This window comes from Panthera onca, chromosome C1 (assembly GCF_046562875.1).
Source record: "Panthera onca isolate mPanOnc1 chromosome C1, mPanOnc1 haplotype 2, whole genome shotgun sequence".
Lineage (NCBI taxonomy): Eukaryota > Metazoa > Chordata > Mammalia > Carnivora > Felidae > Panthera > Panthera onca.
This window is the reverse complement of record NC_138346.1, coordinates 165,999,208-166,024,257: the sequence shown is the minus strand read 5'-3', so window position 1 is coordinate 166,024,257 and position 25,050 is coordinate 165,999,208. Positions and strand designations below refer to the sequence as shown.

Below are 25,050 nucleotides of genomic sequence, written 5' to 3'. Positions count from 1 at the left end.
GGACCACTTAGGGTCGGTGTCATGCCATCTAAGAGTGCTAGTTATCTGTCATCCCACTGCCCACCGTGGAGAGCCTGCGCGAGCGTGCGGAGAGAGGCGGGCAGCGCAGAGCGCGCAGAGGAAGGACATCTCTGAGGAAAGTTCTCACTCTAACATGAGTCAACAAAGTGACTCCTTGTGGCTGTGCAAGCTGAGGACATGGTTTTGTCGGGCTTGTCCTACCTCGCACGTAATTCACCGCACCAACTCCGTCAAGGCTCGCTCAACCTTAGAAGAGAAGGCTTTGCGTCCGCATTTTGTGTCGGGAAGGCAGGTGCCCAGCGATAATCCCCTTGCTCCGGGCGACACTGGGAGCCCACGGGGGCGGGGGGCAGGACCAGGTCCTGGCTGGCGTGGAACGCGGCGGGGAAACCGCAGGCGCCCGCGGGGCCAAGTGTCCGGCAGCTGCACGTGCCCCGCCCTCCTCCACCGCCGCGCGCGCGCGCGCGCCCCCCGCCCCGGGGTCGACCAGCCGCACGTGGCGGGGGCGGCGGCAGTAGGGCGCGCGCTGGCGCCCGGACGCCCAGGGCTAGAGCCACACGTGCGCCCCGAGCGCGAGCGCCGGGGCCGCGGGGCCTCGCCAGCCCCAGCCCCCGCCCTCATACCGGCGACGCGCGGTGAGTGACCAGGGGCTCGAATGGGGTGGGGGCGCCGGGGACCCCGGGACACGGACTTAGCTGGGTGTCTGAATGCCCGGGCTTCGTGCCTCGCTTCTCCCGGGGCATTGGGTGCGGCTGGGAGTTCTCCTCGTCAAGGTCCTCGCTCTCTGGGTGCTGATGTGCACTTGAGGGTGCCAGGTTGGGGTTCGGCTAGGAGGAGGGGAGAGGGCGCTCAGACTGAGTGAGCCTCCCGGGACGCAGAATGGTGGGTGTGTGGGGCAGGGAGGGCTGGCATCTGGGGAAAGGGCCGAAGGCACGACTCGGGGTCCAGTGTTGGCGTGACTCGGGCTAGAAAATGGGCCTTTTCTAAGGCATTGCAGTCTTAAGTCTCGCGTGGTGGGTGTACTGTCCCATCATCGGCAGCACTTTCCCATAAACACACCTGGAAGTCCCTACCTGGCGCATTAGCTGCTCGTGGAAGGGCAAGCCCAGCCCACTGGCTAGCCACCGGCCAGACTCAATTTCCTCATTTGAGGAATGTCTTTGGGAAGGCTCTTCTCAGCTGGTTAGGGGGCACAAGTATAAGCATTGTAAGAGATTAGGTATCTGCATGATTAGATGGACATCTTAAACTTCATAACCCAGAAACATACAAAAGACTTTACCCAGGTATGTCCAGAGAACAGGACAAAATTAATCTTTATCCCTTACCTCTGGATAATTGTTATAATCCCTTATGTGTATATCCTCTGTAGATAAAAGTCTTTGCTGAGCCTCTACTATGTACCTGGCCTTTGAGTGTATTTTGTGATCCTTTATAATTCTTTTAAAAGTAGATGAAGTGGCTATTAGTGTTCTCACTTTACAGATACGGAAACTTCCCTGCTTTCACAGAGATGGTGAGTTACAAGTTCCTGGCTCCAAACTTCGTGCTTCTTGCCGGCTCATAACATTATATCCACTTCCACTTGGACAAACATTATATTCTTATTGCCCATTAACTGGAAATGGTACAGTGCCCTGTTTCTCTGTCCAACATATAACCTTAGTGGCTAAGAGCTGACACTTGTTCCGCATTGTAAAGTAAAATCCTCAATCATTACCAGTAGTACTTTGTTAGGCATGAAACGCTCTATAAGAGTCTGCAACATTCTTTGTTGATGTGTCTTGTTTCTTGAATGTCATGATGATTACATAGGATGGTCAGTTTCCAAATTTTGGCAAGCTCTGAATCATGTGTTAGAATGAGTTCCAGGGTGAAAAAAATTCTAAAGCATATGTAAGATTTTTATGGGAGAAGAATCCTCTCAGTATAGTAGATTTTGCACATTATTTCTCAAGTGTGGACTTATTTTTGTATTAGTATACCTGCTTTGTCCTCTGGCCAGTTATCTGTCATCTTTGTAATTACACTCACAGCACTGCTCTCAACTTCTACATGTAAATTTGTGCAGACCCATGTAAAAAGAAAGCCAAATCCCAAAGAAGGTTTGTCCAATGCCTTTTGTTCTTGGAATCTTGTGGTGCTCTTTGCTAATGGAAACAATGATTTTTTTTTAATACAAATATGTATTGAACAGCTATTATGTTCAAGACATTGTGCTGGTCACTGTAGTAAATATAAAGAAGTGTAAGACCCAGTTCCTGTCCTCAAGAAAGGAAAACTGTTTGAGAAGACAATAATTAGGAGAACACTTAGTATGTCATGGGTGATAGGTGGCATAAAGTCACCTATTACAAGGAAGGTATGGGATCTAGCTTTAATCAAATTAATCTTTCAGTGATGAGTCAGATGCATAGGCAAAGAGAAAGGCCAAAAAGCAAGCCTGTCCAACAGTTCTGATAATATCCTTGAAAAGTAGGTGATATTATCCTTTTTTCTTATAATAATAGAAGCAGATAATATTTATGGAACTCTTGCTATATACCAGGCACTGTAATAAGAGCTGCTCATTTAATCTCCACAATAATCTTGTGACGTCGGTGCTATTTTTATTCTCATTTTACAAATGAGGAAACTCAAGTATGGAAGGCAGTTCTAATTTATCTAATTTTGAATTTACTTCTGGGTTTTCCTTTTTTTTTAAGTTTGTTTTGAGACAGAGAGAGAAAGTGGGGGTGGGGCAGAAAGTGAGGGAGAGAGAGAATCCCAAGCAGGCTCTGAGCTGTCAGCACAGAGACCTATGCAAGGCTCCAACTCCCGAACCACGAGATCATGACCTGAGCTAAAATCAAGAGTCAAATGCTTAACTGACTGAGCCACTCAGGCGCCCCACTTCTGGCTTTTCTGTGTTAACTTGGTCAACTTGAGGATTTCCCACCTGTAGCATAGAGATACCAATAGTTTATATAGCAGATGACCTAATATTAACAACTCAAATATATGCTCTGCATTGTGATAAATTGCTAAGTAAATGCCTGTAAAAGATGATGAAGATTAGAATCTTAATTTACATCTCTTTTACAGTGATATGCGGAGGAAAAGGTAAACACTGAGTAAAACATCAGGCAGAGATGTTGAGACATGGAGTTGTTTGTGTAGAGACTTCAACTGAATTTTTCATTTATATAAGAAACCTTTAGGAACATTGTGGAATGATGATCACTAGTCTCAGCTCACCCCACCCCCTGGCAGTGTGCCTCCAATTATCTTTAATTGTGAAATTCCTAGAAAATTCTTTAAACAGAGTAATTGCAATGTGCTTTAATATTTTTGATGCCTCGTAGCACTTTATGAAAAGACTCCATGGTTGAGGTTACAAGGTGAAGCAAAGCTTGCCAGAATCCAAAGATAATAATACCCAAGATGTTAAGATGAACCCCCCACCCTCTGCCACTGTCCATAAATAGAGACTTCAAGATTGAGGAAGACCAAGGAGAAACCCTTCCAATAAACTAAGGAAAAAAAGTTAGTAAAAGAGATTTAATTTTCTCAATAAATGTCAGTTGCCATTTTTCAAACAAGGAAAAGAGGCTTTGAAATGTGAAGTTACTTGGGATGGTGACACAGGTAGAAATGGAAGAACCAGGCACCCAGGCCTCGAGCCCCAGGCACCATGCTCTTCCCAGTACATCATCCTTCCCGAAAGACAACGACTTATTTTATTTATAGCTCTAGAAGGATACGGAGGGTGAAAATAGAGAAGGTTGGATTTTTTTTTTAAGTTTATTTATTTATTTTGAGAGAGGGAGAGAGAGCACAAGTGGGGTAGGGACAGAGAGAGAGGGGAGAGAGAGAACCCCAAGCAGGCCCATGCTGTCACCACAGAGCCTGATACAGGGCTCGAACTCATGAACCATGAGTTCATGACCTAAGCTGAGATCAAAAGTCAGACACTTGACCAACTGAGCCACCCAGGTGCCCCAAGAAGGTTGGATTGTTAAAACTTAACAAGTGCAGGGCATCTGGGTGGCTCAGTCGGTTATGCAACCAATTCTTGGTTTTGGCTCAGGTCATAACCTCACAGTTTGTGAGTTCAAGCCCTGTATCGGGCTCCTCACTGGCAGCACGGAGCCTGCTTGGGATTCTCTCTTTCCTTCTCTCTCTCTCCCCCTGCTCATGCCATCTCCGTCTCTCTCAAAATAAATTTAAAAACTCAAAAAAAAAAAAAACTTAAGTGCTATGAAAATTGTTGGCTTGTGGAGCTAATCAAAGAAAGAAAACAGGAAACAAACCAAATAACACCAATTGACTTGAGAGTACCTTATTTCTTCAGGACTCCATCCATGTCTTGTTTCTTTTATTTCTTTTTTGTAGTTCTCTACAAAATGAAATCTCTACAAAATGAAGTGCTTGTTCAATTTATAAGACAGTTCACAGTACAAATGATTCCAGGGTTGAGATAAGATTCCCTTATGCCCTTTAAATTAATTTATTTATATGCAGTATTTCAAGAGTCTGTCTATTATGTCCAGTGTGATATATCTGAAATGGAAATAAAGGCAAATAGAATTAACAGAAGAACATTTCAGAAAAATATAAAAGAAGGGGGAAATGTGTAAAGGAACTTTTGTTAAGAAAAATGATGAAGAGGTCATAAAGAGGGAAAGGAGAAAACCCTCCAACAGAATTAAAAAAAAAAAAAAAAAAGGACCAACACTTCAGAAACACTTCAGAAGTCTCCTGCTTTCAAGCAAGAAAAGAATGTGCCTACGTATAGGTAAAGTTAGGAGTACAAATGCTTACCAGTGAGACTGGAGGAAATTCTAGAGAGCCTCAGCTGCTCTCGAGAAAGGAAAACAGTGTCTGTCTAGTTTGTTGATGTAAAGTGTGTTGGGACTATTGGGTAGAAAGAAGAAAAAGCAGAGAGGTTTAAGGTGATGTTACTTTCCTTGCCAGTCACATCACCTAACATGACATCATAAGGAGACTGATTTGATGATCAGGGTCAGACAGCACAGCATTTGTCCATGTTAGAGCTTATGAGATTTTTTTCACCAAATGGCAGACTCAGAAGGAAAAAGGAGATAATGCTTCAGTCAGGAGACTGTTCTTTTTCATGACTTAGCTCATGAAAAGTCATGGAGAAGAAGGTTGACTCCAATGGCTAAGTTGCAAGCTTGCTACTTGGTGGATTTGATTTTCCTTTTCCATCATCCTAGTGGAATAGATCATTAGAGGTGGTTACATATTGTCTCTATACTGTTTTTGTATTTGTTTGTCTCATTCTCTTTTGAGGAAGGGAAGGGGGCATCAGAATGATTCAAACTTGTGAAGATTAAAGCATAAGGCATTATAACTGCTTTACTAGTGGGTATGATAAAGAATGCATGTAATGTGCATTGTGCCTGGAATATAGTAAGAAATCAATAAACTAAGCATTAGTTTTGATGGTAGAATTAACATTAGCACTATTTTTACTATTATGCTGCTATTGTTGCTACTAATCAGAAGCAGTCTCACATGCTTGAAGTAATGTTAGATTAGAAATCAGAAAATCTATGTTCTGATCTCGATTCTGCTATTAATGACATTTGGCAAGTCCCCCTCTTTTCTCTAAACCTTGACTTATCTATCTGTAAAATGGGGAAGGTGAAATAGATAACCTCCAAAGTGTGGTCTTTGTACTGAGATGCCACCACTAAGACATGTCTATAAGTAGCTTTGCCAGCAGAAGGGAAGGATTTTGTACTCCACCTCATTGAGTCAACTGGGTAATTAATAGTATGCATTTGTAAGAGAGTCAACCTTGATAGACATCTAGAACGTCATTTGGTTGTTCTGCAGTGTCCCAGACTGAAATGTCAGCTGTTGGAGGGTAAGAGCAGCAGGATCATGGCAGTGACTAGCTAACCTTTGAAGTGCCTTCCTCCTCTGACTTATTCAAGTATTTGATACTAAGGTTAAGAATAAAGATAGCCTCAGGGCACCCAGGTGACTCAGTCAATTAAGCATTGACTTTGGCTCAGGTCATCATCTTGAAGTCTGTGAGTTAGAGCCGTGTGGGGCTCTGTGCTGACAGCTCAGAGCCTGGAACCTGCTTTGGATTCTGTGTCTCCCTCTCTCTCTCTGCACCTCCCCTGCTCTCTCTCTCTCTCTTTCTCTCTCTCTCTCTCAGAAATAAACATTAAAAAAAAAAAGAAAGATAGCCTAGCATATGATTTTTTTTAAACCTAGTTTTACAAAACGTATAGTTCCAGTGTAGTAAAAGTCATAAGTGATTTAGAAAAGACATCCATTGGGGTGCCTGGATGGCTCAGTCGGTAAGCGTCTGACTCTTGGTTTGGGCTCAGGTCATGATCTCATGACAGTTCATGAGTTCAAGCTCCATGTTGAGCTCTGTGCTGACGGTGGGGAGCCTGCTTGGGATTCTCTCCCTCTCTCTGCCCCTCCCCTGCTTGTGTGTGTGTGTGTGTGTGTGTGTGTGTGTGTGTGTGAGAGAGAGAGAGAGAAAGAGAGAGAGAGAGAGAGATGCAAAAGCAGGACCCAGAAGGGAAAATGGGAGCTAGCCTCAGTGGAGTGCCTACTTTGTTCTAGGTAATCTCATAGGTCCATGACACTATCATATTAATCTTCCCAGTAACTTTGTCCAGGTTCCTATTACTGTATGCACTGTAAGAATGAGGAAATGGCACTCTTACAGTTAATAGCGCACAGTGGAACTAAGGTTCACTAGCTTTTTTCTTTTCCACAATACTACACTGCCCCCTTGAACTTAACATAGTGCTACCACGTTAAGTAAAGTAATGTGGAAGTAGGAAGTGCTCCTGCCTACATGCAGTTATCACCTGTGGTAAGGGTTTTTCCTAGCCTACTAAAACACAGTTTTGCAGTAATGTGTATTTTGTGCTTCTTCCTGGAGCAACAGAGGAAGATACTCACCGGGGAGTTATCCTTGCTTCTGCCTTCCTGCCAGTTGTAGCATTTCTGGCTCATCCTTGTCCCCCTCACTGAGATAGTATTTTCACTGTGTGGAAACTGTCACAACTTGAGTGATGGGTCAGTGACGAGTCAGTGAGGCAGCATTCTCCTTGATTTTCTGATTCAAGATAGAGTTGTAGTTTTAATATCAACCCTCCAGGCAGGCTGTCTGAAAGATGTTTACAGTTGATAAGAAGTTTCATTTTATTAGAAGATACCTCATTTACTTGAAGGTCTTTGGGGTTCTGAGTTTCTTATAAGAGGAGAAACTATTTTACTGGGTATTCAAAGAAAATGAGCAAACTCGTGTTTTGAGCAAACTCAATGTACTATATAAACTCAACTCTATCCTCTAATTTGCCTATTTCATATATAGGGGTGTGTGTGTGTGTATTTCATATATGTATATTTCATATATATTTCTTATGTACATATTTAATATGTGTCTTATATATGCATATTTCATATTTATACATTTAAAACATTCTTATAACTAATTAAATATTTTGCTATTACTATTTTATTTATTTGGATAATGCCATAGCTCCATAAATTGCAAAGCATATTGAAAGATACCCTGTAGATACCCCTTATAGTCAAGAAGCAGAAATTTATTTAATCCCCTATGTAACTGTTTGTTCATAATCCAATCATCTTCTAGTTGTCTTCCCATTCAGTTTGTAATTTTCTTTATGCTAGAATATTACAAATTTTAATGAAGTAAGTAAGGTAGTGGTAATAAAGAAAAACTTACTATTAATGATGTCAGCCATGATGTGGCAGAATCAGATTTAATGTAGTTGTAGTTACATTAAAATAGAAATAAAATAGACACTACATGAATAGACACTACTGGTCTGCTGGCTTTACTCTGGTCCCCATACACGAGGCCAAAACTAACTTTTTTGTTTGTTTTTTTGCCTTTGCATGTGTTTGTTTAATGTAATTCATATCTTGTAACACCTTGACTTATCCCCAATTAAAACTCAGTTAAATAAATTTTTTTAAAAACGTTGAATTAAACATCAGTGGTTTCCTATAGATTTGAGAGTAAAATCCAGGCTCCCTTCCATGGTAAACAAACCCATGGTAGATCTGGTTCCTGGCTTCTTCTCCATTTCATGTCCTACCATTCTCCCCACAGTCACTTCCCCTGCCACCCTGCCCTTTTTTTTCCTGTGACTCACCCATAGCCAGCTTGTTCCTCTGCCTCTGGGCTTCATCCTGAGTCTTCACTTGGCTTGTGCCAGTCTCGGCTCCAACCTCACCTCTTGCATTGACCAGCTTCTCTCCTCCCCAGTCTTTCTCTCCCCTTAGCTTCTTTTGTGGTTTTCTTTTATCATTGTCTGAATTTGTTATTTATTTGTTTTCTGTCTCCTTATTCCAGAACGTTGGTTCCATGAGAGCAGAAACCCTCACTATCTTGTTCTTCACTCTATCCCTAGACCCTGCCACACAACAACTGCTTGATACATATTTGTTGATTGAATGGCTGACTAAAAGGTGTCTGAGCTGAGTTGGAATGGATGCATAAGACTTAGCCATTCTAGGGGTACCTGGGTGGTACAATCGGTTAAGCGTCTGACTCTCGATCTCAGCTCAGGTCATGATCTCACAGTTTGTGAGTTCAAGCCTTGCATTGGGCTCTGCGCTGATGGCTTGGGATTCTGTCTCTCCTTCTCTCTGCCCCTCCCCCACTTGTGTGTACGCTCTCTCTCCCTCAAAGTAAATAAACTTAAAAAAATTTTTTTAATTAAAAAAAAAGATTTAGCCATTCTAAGAACAGTGGAAAAGTAAGAGAATAACATCAACAGGATGTTGCAGGAAAACTAAGCAGCTAGAGAGTAGAGATGGATGTGGTTGGTAATATAGACAGAAATTAGCTCACAGAGGCCATTGTAGGCTGTGACCTTGGACTGTATGGTTTAGAGAAAGGGAAACTATCAGCTTTTAATTTAGATCAATGTTTTTCAAACATTTTAAACCAAGAGCGATAAGAAACACATTTCATATTTTCTGTAAACTGAGGCTCACCCTCAGATTCTAGAGGCCACCACAATCTTTGGCTCATGGCACCCTCCTGAATCTGCCACTGTAGATTCTCATATCAGTCCTTGTCATATTATAGCTCCCTGACTGACATTTTCGCCTCTCTCATCTACTTTTAAAGACTCACCTGATTAGATTGGGCTCATTTGAATAACACAGGATATTCTCCCCATCTCAGATCCTTAGCAGTAATCACACCTCCAAAGTCCCTCTATCATGAATTGTAATATATACACATGTTCTAGGGATTAAGGCATGGACATCTTTTGCGGGCCATTATTCTGCCTACCACAGGCATGTTTATAAGGAGTTTTTTAATAGCTCATATTTCTTTCCCCTTCCTCCCTTTTTCTTTCTTTTAATAAATATTTGTTGAATACTCTTTCCTAGTGCTAGGTGCTGGCATAGAGCAGCGAGCCAGTGTTCCTGCTCTTATGGTAGCTTAAATTCTCACACAAAAATAGATGACAAACAAGTAGTCAAGTAAATAAACACAGTAGTTACAGATTGTACCATGAAGCAATAAATAGGGTGATGAGTAGAAAGTAGCTGGGCAAGACCACTTTGGCTAGGGGATCAGGGAGGGGCTCTCTGAGGAAGTAACACATGATCTAAGATCTGAAGGATATAAGTCAGCCAGCCACTAAGAAACAGAGGAAGAGGATTCTAGCAGACGAAATGGAAAGTACAGAATCTCTGGGCAGCAAAAGACATGCCTTATTTAGGGGCACAGTCTGAAAGCCAGTATGAATGGAGCAGAGTGAGCAAGGCAGAAAAGTATGGCAAATGATGGTGGCAACACAGGAGAAGTGAGGCCATACATTGCCCAAGAGAGCATCTGCGGTGAGGATTTTGGATTTTATTCTAACAACAATAGACATATTGAAGGGCTGTGAATGGTGGTAGTATGAAACATGTAATGTAATCTTATTTATATTTCTAAAAGGTAGTCAGTATGTGAAAATGACCTAGAAAGGGGTAAGGATGGATTGGAAAGACACATTAAGGAGCTACTATAGTCATCTAGGGGAGAGATGACTGGCTTTTGGACTAGGGTGAGGACAGTAGAAACGGAGAGAAGTGGATTGATCTGTAATATATTTTGGAGGTAAAATTAATGAGACTTAGTGATGACCTGGTTGTAGGGAATGAGAAAGAGAGTGGACTCAAGGTCCACTTCTAGGTTTTTGAGCAACTTAGGGGGCAAGAATGTTATTTACTGAAATAAAAAGGGCTAGGGAAAGAACCAATTTGGAGAAGGGAGACCAACTGAATGTGTTAATATTGAGTACTATTAGAGATCAAGAGGTGATGCAAAGAGACAGACTGGAACACTGGAGTCTGAGATGAAGATGTGCATCTGAGAGGCATTAGCATACAAATGATTTCTAGAACCGGGTGACCAGATGTGGAGCTGGGTGACCAGATGAGATCTCCTGGGGCAGGAGTAGAAATAGAAAATAATGTCTTGAGTGAGCTGAGGTCCTCCAAGAGTTGAAAGTCAGGAGGAGAAGGAAGAGCAACCAGCAAAGACTATTGAAAAGACGAGTGATGACTAGGCTAGAGGTAGAAAAGTTAAAGGGGCAAGTGGGCACATTTCTATAAACCCACTAGAGCCGGGGCACCTGGGTGGCTATGTTGGTTGAGAGTCCAACTCTTGATTTAGGTTCAGGTCAGGATCCCAGGGTTGTGGGATCAAGTCCTGTGTAGGGCTCCTGCCTAAGATTCTCTCTGTCTCCCTTCCTCTCCCCCCACCCCCCTCCCTGGTGCTCTGCTCCTCTCTCCTACTTACTCACATATGCTTGCCTGCTCGCTCTCTCTCTCTCTCTCTCTCTCTCAAAACTAAAAAACAAAACTAAACAAACAAACAAAAAACACTAGCGCAGTACTGTTATATCTCTAGCACTTAACATTGTGCCTGGCACATGAAAGGTAGCCTGTTAAAGGAATAAGTGAATTTTTCTGAGAATGTCTAGTATGTTCTGGCACATCTCTAGGCATGGGAGTAAGACGTGAACATTTGCATTGGCTGGTTCCCAATAGCCTAACATCGCAGAACTTTCCAGCATATGTTATGGATTTTTGGCCCACCTTAAAATAGAATTTAGAGAATTCCCTAATGATTAGTAGAACCATTCCTTAGGTTTAAATTTGGAAACAATCAGAAATCACCAGCTTGCATTTTCTGAACCATTCGAGATAGGAATACTTAGTAAAATAAATGAGTAATAAATAAACAAGCAAACAAACAAGTAAAATTGAACTTCTGTAGAAGACTCAAACAACTCCCTTTCTTATGACCAAAGAGATCAATTTTTCACTAAGTTCTAGGAGAGGGTTATAAGCCACTTTTTAATCTTCTGTTCTGGAAGCACATGAATAGATCAGAAATTCTCATTAGTCTTGGGATTTAACACCATTATGTTTGACTATGATGGTGCAACCCTGTTTGGAAGAAAACAATTTTTGTGTGCACCTGAGGCTCGGAAGGTTAAGTAACTTGCTCCCAGTCTCAGAGTTCTTAAACCCAGTTCTAAAGGACTCCACAGGCCATACCTCTTCTCCCACCCTTTGCCAACTCCAAGAAGCATAAGTGAATGGGGTTAGAGGTGGTTAAGATTTTCAGTTTACAAGTTTTAAGGTGTACTTCATTTAAAAAGAAAAAAACCCAAATCTTAATGATACAGAGAAATTAAAGGGGCATTTTAAGCCTTTCTGAATGGTGTTGGTCCTGGTATTTTCTGAATGTATTTAACATGAATGAATTTGTCTTCTTTTACAAGGAAAATTACAGAGGTGTGTTCCAGAGTTGACTGTTCATGGCACAAACAAATGGAGGGTGTTCACTGGCACTTATTTTTATCATTGTGTTGTTGTTGGCTAAAGCAAATATAGGTAAGATATTTTTATAATTGAATCAGTAGAAGGATTTATGGGTTAAATTTTCAGTTACAGATGAAATATATATTCGTGGCAATTGTTCTGGTAGTTGGTCTTTTGTAGTCAATCTTCTATCATTTTAAGTGGGTATATCTGGTTCCATATCTGTAACTAATATGCATTTTATTTAATTTATACTGATTAACATGAGTCCAATCATATCATTTCTCATTAAGTGAGTAGGTAACCACAAAGCTGACTTCATGAATGAATGTTTTACTAAAACGGTAGTGCATTTTAACAGAGGGTGTTTATGAGCAAATTCAACTATGCTAAAAAAATAATGGCTGATGCTTTCCCTGCCTTTTCTTTTTTGGGAGCTTACTTTTTTACTTAAGATCAATGAAAATTAAAGATGCAGAGAACAAATATACAAGTAGGATAGGGTGAGGAAAGAGAAAGGGAGAGACTTTTTCAGTTCTAAAAATAAAAAAGAATTTTTCATTTATAGGGAATTTTTAGTATTTCATTTATTTGATATAAATAACTTCTTCTGGGGCACTTGGGTGGCTCAGTTGGTTGACTGCCCGACTTTGGCTCAGGTCATGATCTCGCTGTCCATGGGTTCAAGCCCCGCATTGGGCTCTGTGCTGACAGCTCGGAGCCTGGAGCCTGTTTCAAATTCTGTGTCTCCCTCGCTCTCTGCCCCTCACCCACTCATGCTCTGTCTCTCTCTCTCTCTCTCTCTCTCTCTCTCTGTCAAAAATAAATAAACATTGAAAAAAATAACTTTTTCTACCAATTCCTGTTTAGGATAGTTAATCAAAGGAGTCTTACAATTACAAAAAAAAAAAAAAAAAAAAAAAGAAGAGACTTTCAGTAGAGGCTTTCTATCACATTTGAGAATTCAGGGCAAATCTATAATTCTGATGTTCTTTCACTGGCAGTACCACCAAAAACTGTTCATTTCTGAATAGTTGTCATATTTATTTACACAAAAGCTTCTGGAGAGTAAGAATGACCTCTCTTTTAATGAGTTTAATGTAGTATCTGTCAATAAACAAACTCTTTTCATGTAGTGTCACATTAGCTGTATTGGGTTATGGTTCATCTAGCCCAGGGTCTTGCATCTTGAAGGAATACCAAAATATGGCATGGTAAGACCTAATTTTCATCCTTGATGCCAACCACAAACATAACAGAGCCACTGAATATTTTCTTTTGTTATAAAATAATGTTCTAGATTATACAAACTTTATACCATTAATACAGCAAGAGAAAGTGTTATTCCTAAATCTATCCCTTGGAGTTTCTAATAGCCCCTTACACCATTATTTTTCTTTTTGGTCTGAGTAATGAAGTAAGCCTTATAAATCATAAATGAGAATGGAAACAAGTGTGATTTATTCTGGGAAGTACTTTTCAGTAGCCTGAGGAATAATCTGCATATAAGAGAGGTTGATTTTTCCTGGTCCCATGTTCCTGAATGTTCTCCCAACCCTATTTTCTCAGCACTTTTGGTTCTGCTTATAGTATAACTGTTTTGAGAAGGATGCATATTTTAATTCAAATACAATTAGACTTTAATGTGGTTACCTTCTGTTCTCATTGTGCATCACCAATTCAGCCAGAGCAGTGTAGGTTATTTATATTTCCATGATTTGATGGGATTAATTTTACCTTGCTCTTGAGGATTACACAAACCTACCATTTTGAGATGGATTTCTTATGTGCTGACTTGTGTCTTATTGCAGATGTATGCAAGAGAGGAGATGTGACCGTGAAGCCTTCCCGTGTAATTTCACTTGGATCAGCTGTCAATATTTCATGCTCTTTGAAGCCTGAACAAGGCTGCTCACAATACCCCAGTGTTAACAGGTTAATCCTCTACAAGTTTGACAGACAAATCCATTTTCTGCATGGTTACTCCCTCAGTTCTCAAGTCACTGGTCTTCCTCTGGGTACAACCCTGTTTCTCTGCAAATTGGCATGTAGCAAAAACAAGGAGTTTCGAATATGTGGGGCAGAGATCTCAGTTGGTGGTGAGCATTCCATTCTGAATTCTTAAAAACTAGTCATCTTTCGATATTTGTCATGTGTTATACAGAAATCCAAATATAGGACTGTTCTTTCTTCTCATGCCACATGGATATATTTCATTTTGATAGCAATATGAGCATCTCAATGTCAGAAATCCAGAAATCAATAGAATTGGGGTTTCATTTAGTAGTGTTATCTCTCTTTTTCTCCCTCCCCCTATCCCCTCCCCTGCCCACTAGTGTTTTACCCATTAAGACCATTTACCTGTTGTCCTTGGACTCCAGTGGCAGGAAAGAGAATCTCTGCAGCTGACTCTTCATGGCTTCTTGATTTATGAGAATTTAATTCAAAGCTACAACCTCCTAAAAAGACGAAAGAGGTACCTTTTTTGACTTATGAAGTCCAGGTTGACCACCCAAAGCTGAGCAGTTCTCCTTTCCCTAACTTAATGGTCCTTACATCCACACTTACTCCTGACCACAGGTTATACTTATCAGAGGTTAAAAGAAAACTATTGTCACACTATCTTTACCTGGGTTTTCTAGAAAGCTCCCTGAGGCAGAACTGACATGCTTATGCTTCATTGGGAGAGGGGAATTCAGTAGTCTCAGGGAAGCAAGAGTGAGGGGGTGAGCCAGGAAGGGACCAAAGCAAACACAAGGAGGTCAAGTTACTGAGCTGGCCACAGCATCGAAAGAAAATACAGCTGGTTGCTTGGTCACTAGGGACATTCCCAAAAAAAAAAGTATGGAAATACAATGACAGAGAACGAGGAGAATTTAACTATCTGTCATTGGTCAAAGTTCACCCACAGGGTATCAACTCCCCCACTTAGCTTGCACTGCTGGTCCCTCCAGGCAGCTGCTATGCCTAGGGTGAGCTGGCAGCACACCTGCCAAAAGCTTGTAGCCTACAGCCTACAACCTGTAGCCTTGAAGGTCCAGCCGGGAAATCTAGTGAGATTGCATGGGCTCTGAGTCATCCCATCTCATTCTGTGCCTCCGTGGTTGCAGATAAGCTCTGGAGTGGCCAGTGAGAGGCATGGGAGAGTAGGAGGAATTGGTATATTAGTCTGACTGACAAAGATGCAAGGACAGGGCCCCTGACATGAAGACAGTGTTACAGAGCTCAATGAGACTCTTTCCTAAAGATGGAAACCACTATTCTTTGACCTGCAAGGATATGGTTGGTGCCAAGCAATCTTGCTGGAGAGTCACCAGAAGCAGTGAGTAGAATACCAAGCAAACAGCTGAACAAATCACTGGAGGCTGAGAAGATATAAACCAGGCCAGTCCTCCTCTTCCAGTTCAGGGCCTCCTATTCGTACCATTTATGGGTCATGTACTCTTGGCTCTGACTGCCTGTGGTGTCCTAAAAGGAACATGGGCTTTGAAGCCCAACCCTGTCACTAGCAGTAGGCAGTTTCAATTCTCTGAGCCCCAGTTTCTCTGTCTGTTATGAAGATACTAACACGTACTTCAGAAAATGGTTGTAGTGAATAGATGACAGTATGCAAAGTGCTTAATCTAGTACCAGGCCCATGGAATGCACCTCGGTGATAAGCATTAGGGTTGAAGTTTTATGTGGCTTGACTCTTTTATTCCTGTGCACAGTGTGTTGGGTAGGCGACCCCATTTCCCTTAAAAGAACAGTATAAAAAAGTGATAGACAAAATCAAAACTTTTCTAAAAATCACCATTGGTCCTCACCTTCCTTGTCCTCAGAACACATGAATGTTTTACCCTGGGGTAACTTGTTAGTAGACCAACATTACATATGTGTATTAGATATTCCCAGGCATAGATGTCAGTTGTGGGTGTTCACAGTGCTGCTGCTGTTTTCTTCATATTTACTAGGCTAACAGTAGCCTTGAAAGTCAGTGTCCTTGCACATGTCTTTAGCCATCCCATTCCATTTCCTACCTTTTCTTAGGTATGTTAGAGTGCTACAACCCCTTTTCATTTTCAAAACTTTCCATCCAGAATATGCAGATGCATTTGTGACAGTTGCAGCATCAGAAAACCCAGGGAGATGGTCAAAAGGATCTGTCGTGGTGTAGCAAAGTTGGGTGGTGCTGCTGGAATGTTGCTTGCACGGTGTGCTCTAGTTGTAACCGCACCACCAAATGGCTGCTCTTCAAGCAAGGTTAGCACCTTTGAGGGGAAGGACTGACTGAAAGTAGCACCTTTTTCTGAGTACAGCTAGTCATTCCAAGAAAAGACACAATGAATTTTGGTTTTGCCTAGTATAGCAAGCTTAATCCTATCTAGTGAGGGAGTAAAGAGCCCTTTTTCTGTGATAAGTGGTGTCCACAGTGCCTTTGTATATCCTAAGGATGCTGTCATAAAGTTGGCTGTTTTCTAAGAACTGGGAATGGGTAATTTAGCCTTTTCTTCCCAGCCCCTTCCAGGGCTTAGGCTGCTCTGCTGCCAAGACCTCATTCCAATTGTGCAGTAACTAAGCAATCAGTGCTCTAGCTTAACCTCATAGGATCGATCCACAAGCTATTTAGAAAATCAAGGCAATAAATGAAAGACAATGGATTCTTGCTTGGGTGGGTCTTTTAATGTTTGTTTGTTTGTTTATGAGGGAGAGAGAGAGAGAGGGAGAGGGAGGGGCAGAGATAGAGGGGAACAGAGGGTCCAAAATGGCCTCTGTACTCATCACAGAGAACCCGACCTGGGATTCAGACCCATGAACTGAGAGATCATGACTTAGCCAAAGTCAGATACTCAACCGACTGAGCCACCCAGGTGCCCCTTGGGTGTTTTCAGCATATACTTGACTGTTGATATTTCTGAAAGCTATTTTTCCAAGACTATTAATTTCCCATAGTAAGTAGGGCTTTTAAAAACAATAACAACTGTAGTACTCATAACAATTTATTATATTGCAAGCTATCTTAATTTTCAGAGGCTTTGATTTCTGTCCTTTTTTTGGTGTCAGCTATTATACACTTGTATTGAAGAGAATGAGGCCTGGTTTCCCCTGGAACAGATAGTCTCTGTCAAAACCAAGTCCTGGGGTGTGGGGACCTCATGCTAGGAAAGTTGACTTGATTTGTGAGTAAAAGCTGTGCTCTTTAAAATAAGAGTCTGAAAACTTTTAGGAGTAAAGATACGAGTGAGAACTAACTTTTTAATTACTTGAAAGTACCACGTGCTTTATATGTCATTTGGTCATCAAAATACCCTATGAAGGGTTAGGATGGGAGGGGAGACATATCAACAAACTTCTGGAAGCTAGAAAGCAGGTAGACCAGTAATAATTGGCTTAGCCAGCAGCTAGCGATGAGAAATGTCATGATGCAACATGATTGAATGCAGAAGATTCCACCCCAGAAAGACTCAGAAATTGGTGATATCATGTCTTTCTGGGAGGAAGGGTAAAATAGGACTAAGAAATGAGAGATTCCATTGAAAATATATTTGAAAAACAGATTCTCAGATCTCTTTCCAAATTCCATGTAGCTAGACATTCACTGCTCCACTACTCTGGCATAAGACTGGAGGCTTGGCATCAGAGGGTCACTAAACTAGCTCCGACCACTTCAGTTGAGATTGGTAATACCATGCTGAAAAACAGAGGGATTAAAGGAACACCTACAAATAGCTCCCTTCAACCCTGTACTCTCCCCCACTAAAGTTAGAATATCCTTTTCTAAGAAATCTGACAAGGCCAAGAGGAAATAAATATCTAAAATTATTGACGATACTGTGGCACCTGAGTGACTCGGTTGAGCATACGACTTTAGCTCAGGTCATGATCTCCCCATTCGTGGGTTTGAGCGCTACGTCGGGCTCTGTGATGACAGCCCGGAGCCTGGAGCCTGCTTCTGATTATTCTGTGTCTCCCTCTCTCTCTGCCCCTCCCCCACTCATGCTCTGTCTCTCTCAAAAATAAATAAATATTTTTAAAAAATTTTAATAAAATAATTGACAATACAGAAAACCTGGCCAGATTACCCTGGGTGAAACCCAGAATCAGCAAATGCACCTCAGCTGACACACATGCAGAATTCCAATCTATAATTTAAATAGTGCCTCACTTCTATACATGAGTAAAAATATAAGGATTTGGGGAAAATGTCTGCTATGAAAGATAGAAACCAGAACAAACATAGGGAACAAAGCATATAAGCAAAGTGGAAGAAGTAGAATGTATTCAGGGAGGAAATATTAAAAAACAAAAACTATCCTTGATACCCTCAGAGAATTGAGAGAAACTATTGCATACAGAACAAAGATAGGATGCTGTGTGGAAAGAAAATATTCAGAGAATAGAAAACATGGCCCCCAATGATAAACAAATGAAAAACTTAACAAGAGACTAGATATATACACTGAGGAGGTTTTTCCTTGATGGTAGAGCAGAAAGATGAAGAGCTTAAAACTATAGAGGGTAATATATAAAATTAGAGGAAGATCCAACCGATGAAAACTAGAGATTTTTAGAAAGATAAAAATAGAGAAGAGAGAATCAACAGAAAAATAATTCAAGACTGTTTCCCAAACTGAAGGACAAAAGTTCCCAGAATGTATACATTCCAAGAATCCAAAAGAAAGTAGACCCTCATTAAGCACATCTTTGTGAAAAATCAGAATAGTGGGGACAAAGAAAAGATTTTACAATCTTCTGAAGATGAAAAACAGTGGTTCAAGAATCAGAATGACTGGGGCGCCTGGGTGGCTCAGTTGGTTAAGTGTCCAACTTCAGCTTGGGTCATGATATTGTGGTTCACGAGTTCAAGCCCCACATTGGGCTCTATGCTGACAGCTCGGAGCCTGGACCCAGCTTCAGATTCTGTGTCTCCCTCTCTCTCTGCTCCTCCCCCACTCGTGCTCTGTCTCTGTCTCTTAAAAATAAATAAACATTAAAAAACAATTTTTTTAAAGAATCAGATGGCTTCAAGCTTCTCAACAGCACCCTAGAATATGGAAGACAGTAGAGTATTGTCTCCAGAATCCTGGATGAAAATTCTTCTCAATTTAGAATTTAATACTCAGCCAAAGTATTAGTCAAGTGTGAGGGTAGAATAAATACATTTTTCGTCATGGTCAAAGTAGTTCCTCCCTGTGCCCTTTTCCAGGGGATTACTGGAGGATGTACCCCACCAACACAAATAATTAAAGGAGAAGAAAGAATTAGATTTAAGAAATAGGATATCAAACACCAGAAAAAGAAGGAATTTCCATGATACTAAGTACTGGTAATATCAGAATAACAGCTGCTATTGTACCAGGCACAAAGGAAACCTATCTTATTGGAAAGTTCGCAAGGACCCAAGAAAGAGGTCTTCAGGCAAATGAAACAGCATTTTAATATGGTAAGCAGTGATTCAGATAATTGGCTTGAGAGTTTGGAATTAATAAGAAAAATAAACAAATGGAAAAACAAGGCAATTTAATGCTGGCTCCAAGATCAATAAAAAGTAGTACATAAAATGAGAAGTTAATGTAGTGTTCTAAGTGGATTAGTCATAAGTAGTTATGTATACAGATATATAGAGTGTATTTATACATTTAACCATGTTCACAATATTTCCTTCCCTGAGCCCTTTCTCAGGGAACTGTAACAGTGTATACAGTATATACAGTGTGTGTGTGTGTGCGCGCATGCGTGTGTTTCATACATGATATATATTTCAATGTAATGTATACGTATTTCATATATATATGAAAGAGTCTGTTCTTTTAGGAAAAAGAAAATTTATTATTCCATCAAACAAAACTATATGAGCTCCATACTATTATACCCATTTTATAGATGAAGAAATTGAACCTCTGAGAAGTTAACTTGTCCACCATCACATAGTGGGCAATTATCATGTCTGTGGTGTTTGCTAAGAACAAAACAAAAAGTTGAGGGGGGGGGGGGATTTATTCCATCAATTACAGCTTTTTTTTTTGGTGCAGAGAATATCTAGGGATTTAGTGGTATACTTGTTTTATCTCACCCAAGGGAAACATCTATTACATGTGGGTCTCAGTATTAGAGTACAATGAGATGAATGATTAACAGTGTCTTTTCTTACTTCCACTAAATCTGAGAAACTCCTAGCTTGGGTTTTGCCTTTGACTATAACATGGCTTAATTTACAAATACACACCTTATGGTAGAAGGTATCTTGCCTTGTACACCTTTGTATGTCCATAGCTAGCACTGTGCCCAACTCATGGAAGGTACTCAGTGTCCACGTACATAAAGAATTAGCGTAAATATATGATAACTAATTTGGATGTAAATTTAAAAAAATAAAATTAAAAAAATATATTAAAAAAGAAAAAAAGAAAGTATTCAAAAAAAGAATTAGCTTATAAATGTTTATAAAGTGTTTCAAGTGATTCTGCAGAAATTAGATTTAGATGCTACAACTCAGAAGGACATGACTAGGGCTAATGGGTAGAAGTGTCTTGGCAGCAAATATCAGGTCTAGGAAGAGAAAGAGCCCCTAGTTTTTAAGGGTTTCTAATATTGGGGGACACCAGGGTGGCTCAGTTGGTTGAGCATCCAACTTTGGCTCAGGTCATGATCTTGTGGTTCATGAGTTTGAGCCCTGTGTCTGGGTCAGAGCTGTCTCTGCTGTCAGGTCAGAGCCAGCTTGGTTCCTCTGTCCCCCTCTGTCTCTGTACCTCCCCTGCTCATGCTCTCTCTCTCTCTCTCTCTCTCTCTTAAAAATAAATAAACATTGAAGTGCCTGGGTGGCTCGGTCAGTTGGGCGCCCGACTTCAGCTCAGGTCATGGTTTCACGGTTCATGAGTTCAAGCCCCACGTAGGACTCTGTGCTGACAGCTCGGAGCCTGGATCCTGCTTCGGATTCTGTGTCTCCCTCTCTGTCTGCCCTTGCCCTATTCACGCTCTGTCTCTCTCTGTCTCTCAAAAATGAATAAATGTTAAAAAATATTTTAAATAAATAATAAACATTAAAAATGTGAAGTTTAAAAAAATTAAGTTTAAAGGTTTCTAATATTTGAATGGACCTCACTCTGAATCAGTAAACTCATCATCACCATTGGTAATGAAGCTAGCACTGGATGTTCAGCTGTCAGGGGAAATGGTTGAATATGGTGGTAAAAGGCTTAGACTCCAGTCAGCTACACCTGGGCTGGAGCCCTGATTCTGCCACAACACAGTTTTGTAATTTGGGGCCAGATATTTAACCTCTAAGTTTTAGTTTTCCTCTTCAGTACAATGAGGATGATAACAATAAATACTTGATGTAGCTGCTATGATATCTAATTGAGAAAAACCATGCACAATGCATAAGACTCAGCATGTAGTGTTTGATCCATTTTCACTATTGTTATTAAAAGACATTCATGCCTTGGAAGCAAATATGAACTTGATGGAACTAGACATAAGGGAAGTATCATTGTCTTATTGTCAAATAACAATGTGACGGAGATATCAACTGTGTGGTGTTTAAAATATGAGGCTTTGCACTTTCTTTTTAAAGTTGTTCCGGAACAGCCTCAAAACTTATCTTGTATACAGAAGGGAGAACATGGGACCGTAACCTGCATCTGGGACAGAGGACGAGACACCCACCTATATACTGCATATACTTTACAGTGAGTGAAAGACTATTTTTGCAGCTGCTTTGTAGGTATTGTCTTAGACTACACTTAGAAATTCAGTTAGATATGCATTTAGAAATAACAGTTTTATATTTACCAGAGAGAAGCAATAGACACCTCTAGATAGGTACTTTAACAAAAATTCTAGTGTTCATCAGTTAAAACTGGTTCATTCATCCAAAGTGTGAGAACTGATGTCTTGGGTCTGCGATCTAACTCAGAGTTCTCTTCAGAGCATCCAAGGCTTATGTTATGGATGTTCTTCCCTGCTCTAATAGGGTTAAACTGGCCACATTGTATCCCTTCTTTTGTGGTTGTAGACTCTTAGGGTCATAATATATAAATAGACTCCTCCTTGTGGTAGCTTTCCATTAGCTTCGGAGGAGTTTCTTTTTAAAGCATCTTTGTGTGACCTGGAAGTCCACACAAAGAAGAGTCTGGGAGATTCTGTTCCCTGGAGTTGATTCCATAATCCATCCAAAGGATAGGATAGTTTGCACATGCCTAACTGAGCAGGAAATGGGGGAAAGAAAGTGGAGCCCAGGGTTCCAGGCTGTACTAGAAGCTGGCACTTCTTTTTGTACAGTAAATGCCTAGGGCCATGGATCTTTGGGTAACAGTTGGGTCTGCCCTGAGGAGCCAGGATGTCAGCCAGGATTTCGGGTTACTTATCTATATGCACATCAAAAAGTCTCAATCTGGGGTGCTTGGGTGGCTCAGTTGGTTAAGCCTCTGACTCTTGATCTCAGCTCAGGTCTTGATCTCAGGACTGGGAATTCAAGGCCTGCATTGGGCTCTATGCTGGGTGTGGAGTCTACTTAAAAAAAAAAAATGTCTCAATCCTACTAAAAAAGGGGAGAAAATATGGTCCTATTTATTACCATAGAATACAAATATTCCCTTAATGTATCCAACTGACCTTAACAAAATGTCTAGAATTTTGAATATTCAAATATTATATCCCTTTTGTACTAAAAGGAACAAGTACTCATAAAGTATCTTGCTAAACACAATTGTCTTTTATTTACAGGCTAACTGGACCAAAAAATTTCACTTGGCAGAGGCAATGTAATGACCATTATTGTGACCATTTGGACCTTGGAATTAACCTAACCCCTGAATTGCCTGAATCCAGTTACACAGCCAAGGTTACTGCTACAAATAGTCTTGGAAATGCTTCTTCAATTCCATCCACATTTACATTCTTGGACATAGGTACATTTTATTTCATGTTTTGTAGGTATCATTCATTGGTAAATGAACATTATTCTTAAAATCACTTGAATGTTCTGTACGTGATTGTTTCAAAAGGGACAATGGCACAAAGAATAGATATTACTTTGATGCAAGGAAAAGAGTGCATGATCTCAGAGCCTTATGGAGATGGCCATACAGAATGGAATGTTAACATTATTCTCTCTGTTGGAGAAAAAAGAACTTAGTCCCACAGAGGCACTAGCTGCCAGTGATAACCATTTGACTGAGGAGAGGGTTCTGCAAGATTGATTATTCACGAAACTCAGTGTAGGCATTTCTTGTCAGAGATATCTTTTTACCCCCATGGTTACTCCACTGTTCTGAGATAGGCTACCTGTGGGTTTGCTGGGCCAGTGCAGAGGTGCAAACTATCAATAAAGTGTACCAAGGTACAGGGGTGCCTGGGTGGCTCAGTCAGTGAGGCGTCCAACTCAGTTTCAGCTCAGGCCATGATCTCATGGTTCATGAGTTTGAGCCTTGCATGGGGCTCTGTGCTGACAGTGGAGAGCCTGCTTGGGATTCTCTCTCTCTCTGCAGCTCCCCTGCTCACTCTGTCTCTCAAAATAAATAAACATTTTTTTAAGTGTATCAAGGCACAAATGTATCTTGTTCTGAGAATACCTACTACCATTCTCATCACCTTGGGACCTGGAGTGAGCCAGTTGTAGCACATTTCTGAGCAAATAAAATTGGCCCAGTTGAGTTAGAGGCCAGTGTCAAATATCCCCCAGGTAGGACTGTGCTTCTGGTCTGCCTTAACTTCCAGCCTTACATTATGTGTCTCTCTTCTCTCTTCCCACAGCACCTCTTTGCACAGCATATATTGCTATGGGTATCAACACAGGCATTTATTATACATTACCTATCATACTTCTCCCCGTCTTACTACCTTCCATTTCTTTACATTGACTATTTCTCTGTAAGGCACCTTCTTTTCCTCTTATTCTTTCCCTCTGTTCTCTGGTTCCTGTGACCATTCTGTATGATCTTTCCCTACCACCATTTCTTCTTCTGAGAAGTGATCACCACTAGCCATCTCTGGCTTGTCAGCCATTGGTACTCTGGGGTTTGGTACATTGGTTTTCTTTATGCATTGGATTAAATGCAGTCGATACTATCACTAATGTTGAAGGTAGTTTATTTGGTAAAAAATGAGGGTAGATTAAGGAGAATTATTTTAATTATTTAGCAGTGGATCAAACTTTTTTTTTTTCTCTCTGTAAAAGCCTTGGATTTCTTTCTTATATATCTCACCAGCTTTGGTAGTCATGCATCTTAGAAATGAGCTGTGTTCACCTCTTTCTGGCTTATGTCAAAACAAAGGTTATTTCTGATTTTGGAGCCTGAATCACACGTTTTTGTTTGTCCTGATTACTAGTGAGGCCTCTTCCTCCATGGAACATCAGAATCAAATGTGTAAATGCTTCTGTGAGCAGATGTATCCTTCAGTGGAGAGATGAGGGGCTGGTGTTGCTTAATCGACTCAGATATCGGCCCAACAGCAGCAGGTCCTGGACTATGGTAATGGTTTTAAGAGTAAAGGGGAAAAACAGGGAGGGGCTCCTAATATCACTGCACAAATCTCTGTCTTTTCATGCCAGCAAAATATGGGGTTTAAGAATATTTAGCCCTAAAGTACACACTTGAGATAGATCAGAAAGTCATATGCACCTCTATTTATTAAGAAATATCTTGAATTTTGATTATTGATTCTGAAATTTTTTAAACCGCAGGCTTCTGTAAACTAATATTAATTTTGCACAATTAGTAAAGGATTCATTGTACTTTGTTATGCTACCCCTGTTTTATTTTTTAGTAATCTTTTTACATATTAGAAAGAGAAATATTAGGAAATGTCCATAGAGGCTTATATGGAATTGAATATTGCAAAGATAAAGCCCCACACTTTGATATATTAGACATTAATGTTTTTAAATTAAATTTTAGGATTATAATTCCTCCTAGTATATTTGTAAAATAGAATGGCTTATAATAATAACAAAGGATAAGTTGCACATATAACTGAAACTCAGGAGAAATTGCTTTTTTTAATATAATTAAAATTTTCTTTTTGAAGTCTGTTCTATGTCTGTGATAAAACATTTATCACATTCTAATTATGACCAAATAAAAAATAATCTCTAGAAAATTCTCCAAGTTTTTTCTGAAAATTGGTATTTTTCAGCCTTTACTTACTTTTCAGCTTGTTTCGGGATCCCCCTTGGGACCCTTATAGGTGGGTTCTTAG

General features: G+C 40.5%; 1 protein-coding gene across 1 annotated transcript in view; it reads left to right on the top strand.

Moving 5' to 3' along the window:
* Positions 1-518: 518 nt before the first annotated feature.
* The window catches only part of IL12RB2 (interleukin 12 receptor subunit beta 2), a 77,496-nt gene continuing 52,964 nt past the window's right edge, over positions 519-25,050 (top strand). Inside the window, exons 1-6 of the mRNA XM_060626224.3 lie at positions 519-656; positions 11,832-11,943; positions 13,683-13,970; positions 21,425-21,539; positions 22,576-22,760; positions 24,181-24,323. Of these exons, the coding sequence (XP_060482207.1) occupies positions 11,868-11,943; positions 13,683-13,970; positions 21,425-21,539; positions 22,576-22,760; positions 24,181-24,323 (807 nt within the window). The 5' untranslated portion in view covers positions 519-656; positions 11,832-11,867. The remainder of the gene's footprint in view (positions 657-11,831; positions 11,944-13,682; positions 13,971-21,424; positions 21,540-22,575; positions 22,761-24,180; positions 24,324-25,050) is intronic.